Source organism: Nicotiana tomentosiformis, chromosome 12 (assembly GCF_000390325.3).
Source record: "Nicotiana tomentosiformis chromosome 12, ASM39032v3, whole genome shotgun sequence".
In the NCBI taxonomy this organism is placed as follows: Eukaryota; Viridiplantae; Streptophyta; class Magnoliopsida; order Solanales; family Solanaceae; genus Nicotiana; species Nicotiana tomentosiformis.
In genome coordinates this window covers 2,353,134-2,355,448 of record NC_090823.1, presented here as the reverse complement: position 1 = coordinate 2,355,448, position 2,315 = coordinate 2,353,134, and the positions used below count along the sequence as shown (strand labels likewise).

Here is a 2,315-nt window from a genome sequence, read left to right as displayed (position 1 = left end):
TCCGTTGGAAGCAACTTTGTCTTTAGCATCAGGGTCTGCAATCGCGGCATTGTCTGCACGCGTGGTGCTGTTGGCATCTACCTGTGCCTAGGCGCTGGCGATGGCGAGCGGTGGGGCGACAAAGGCACATGCGCGCTTGTCACTTGGAGCTGCCGAGATCACGGGGCTGACCGTGGTGCTGGGCATTGGGAGGCTTGCCAGGACACCATGGGGCACATCCAACGGGTCATAGGGCATGGCTGGAAAGCCACCCATGACATTCTGCCCCATCTGAGTTAGCGACATCCTCGGCGCCTTATTTAGTAGGCTCTTATAGGCTTTGAGGTTTGTGCCCCTCTCCCAAGTATTCTCCTCTGCATCACATCCCTGCCATTTCACCAAGAACTATTGGTGATCTTTCCTTGAGGCGCGAATCACTCGATCATCAAGAATAGCTTTAACACGCCTTTTCCCGATTGAATTGGGACCTCGAATACCAGGTACTATGAGTTGGCTCCATGAAGGATCCTCCATATCTTCCCGAAAAGGTTTTAGGAGACTGACATGGAAAATGGGATGGATTTTCCACCAAGCTAGGGTATCCACCCAGTATGCAACTTTCTCAATGTGCCTTTCAATGGACAAGGGTCCAATATATTTTTGCAATAGGCGAGGGTCATGGACCCCTGCAAACAAGTACCGCTTTGGGATTTTGACCATCACTTTGTCTCCTACTTGGTATTCAAAAAAGCGACGATTTTGATCAGCATGCCTTTTCATCCGCTTTTGGGCTTTGACAAGATAGCTCTGCACTATCTCTAAATTTTGCTTGCATTCTTTTGAGAAGCTAGCAGCTCGAGGAGATTTTAACATGTTCGGTGCATTCATAGTGTGTGGGAGTAGCGGTTGATGTCCGGTAACTATTTCAAAAGCATTTTTGTTGGTACTAGAGCTCTTTTGTGAATTGAAACATAGTTGAGCAACATCCAGAAGCTTCACCCAGTTCTTCTACGATCCGGTTACAAAGTGGAGGAGATATTCCTCCAACATGCCATTGAATCGCTCTGTCTGGCCATCAGATTGCGGATGAAAACTTGAGCTATGACTAAATTTTGACGAGAAACACTTAAAGAGTTGGGTCCAAAAGTTGCTAGTGAAGCGTGAGTCGCGATCACTAACGATGTCTTTAGGCAGGCCCCAATATTTGACGACATGAGAGAAGAAGAGTCGAGTTGTTTCTTCTACTAATATATATTGTGGGGCTGCTATAAAGGTAGCATACTTGGAAAACCGATCCACCACAACCAGGATAGTTGTGAGATCTCCGACCTTGGGCAATCCGGTGATGAAATCCAGAGAAACGCTTTCCCAAGGTCTTTTTGGGATAGCTAGTGGTTCCAAGAATCCTGCTTGCGTCAAGCGATCCGACTTATCCTTCTGGCATACTAGACAAGTCTTCATATACTGAGCGACGTCATCTGTCATTTGAGGCCAATAATATGCACAGCGAAGTAATGCCATGGTGCATTCTTCACCGAGATGACCAGCCCACAAAGTATCGTGGCATTTCGCCAAAAGAGTCCTTCGCAGATCTCCTCCTTTAGGAACATAAAGTCGGTTCCCTTTCACTTTCAGGAAACCATCTTCTGTGTAGAACTGGAGAGTCTTGCCATGTCCTAACAAATCAACTAAATACTAAGCAGCAGGATCCTTGATGAGTAGATCCTGTATCTGGTCTTTTATGGCAGTGGTTACTTCGCCCCCCTTTAGGGTGGCGAGTAGGCACACTGATGCTAGATCAGCTCTCCGACTGAGCGCATCAGCAACATGATTAGTCTTCCCACTTCGGTACTCCGGGTTGAAGTGAAATTCCGCTAGGAGTTCCTGCCACCTAGCCTGTCGACCATTCAGCTTCAGCTGGGTCATGAAGTGGCTAACAACTGTGTTGTCTATATTGACCATGAACAGGGTTCCCAGTAGATAATGCCTCTAAAGGCGTAAGCAATGAACGACAACCAATAATTCTTTCTTGTAGCAAGACTCCACCAAGGGCATAGTCGGAGGCATCCGTTTGTACATCGAATAGCTTGGCAAAATCAGGGAGAGCCAAGACGAGGGTACTAGACATGGCTGCTTTCAATGCGTTGAAGGCCTCTACTCGCCTGGGTCCCCAATCCCAGGGTGTGACCTTCTTGAGAAGTTCTGTCAGTGGTACTGCAATGAGGAAGTAATTTTTCACAAATCGCCGATAGAAGTTTCATAGGCCAAGGAATGACCTCAAGGCATGTATATCCTTAGGTGGCAGCCAATTTGTGATGGCATGAATCTTCTGTTGG

At 47.3% G+C, this 2,315-nt stretch overlaps 1 protein-coding gene across 1 annotated transcript; it reads right to left on the bottom strand.

The window, feature by feature from the left end:
* Positions 1-384: 384 nt before the first annotated feature.
* On the bottom strand, positions 385-852 carry LOC138903658 (uncharacterized). The gene has a single exon (XM_070192098.1). The coding sequence runs from the start codon at positions 850-852 to the stop codon at positions 385-387; it is 468 nt and encodes a 155-aa protein (XP_070048199.1).
* Between the last annotated feature and the right edge of the window lie 1,463 nt (positions 853-2,315).

Coding starts and splice junctions, on each gene's coding strand:
- LOC138903658 (XM_070192098.1), bottom strand. CDS start 852: ATGTTAAAATCTCCTCGAGCTGCTAGCTTCTCAAAAGAATGCAAGCAA.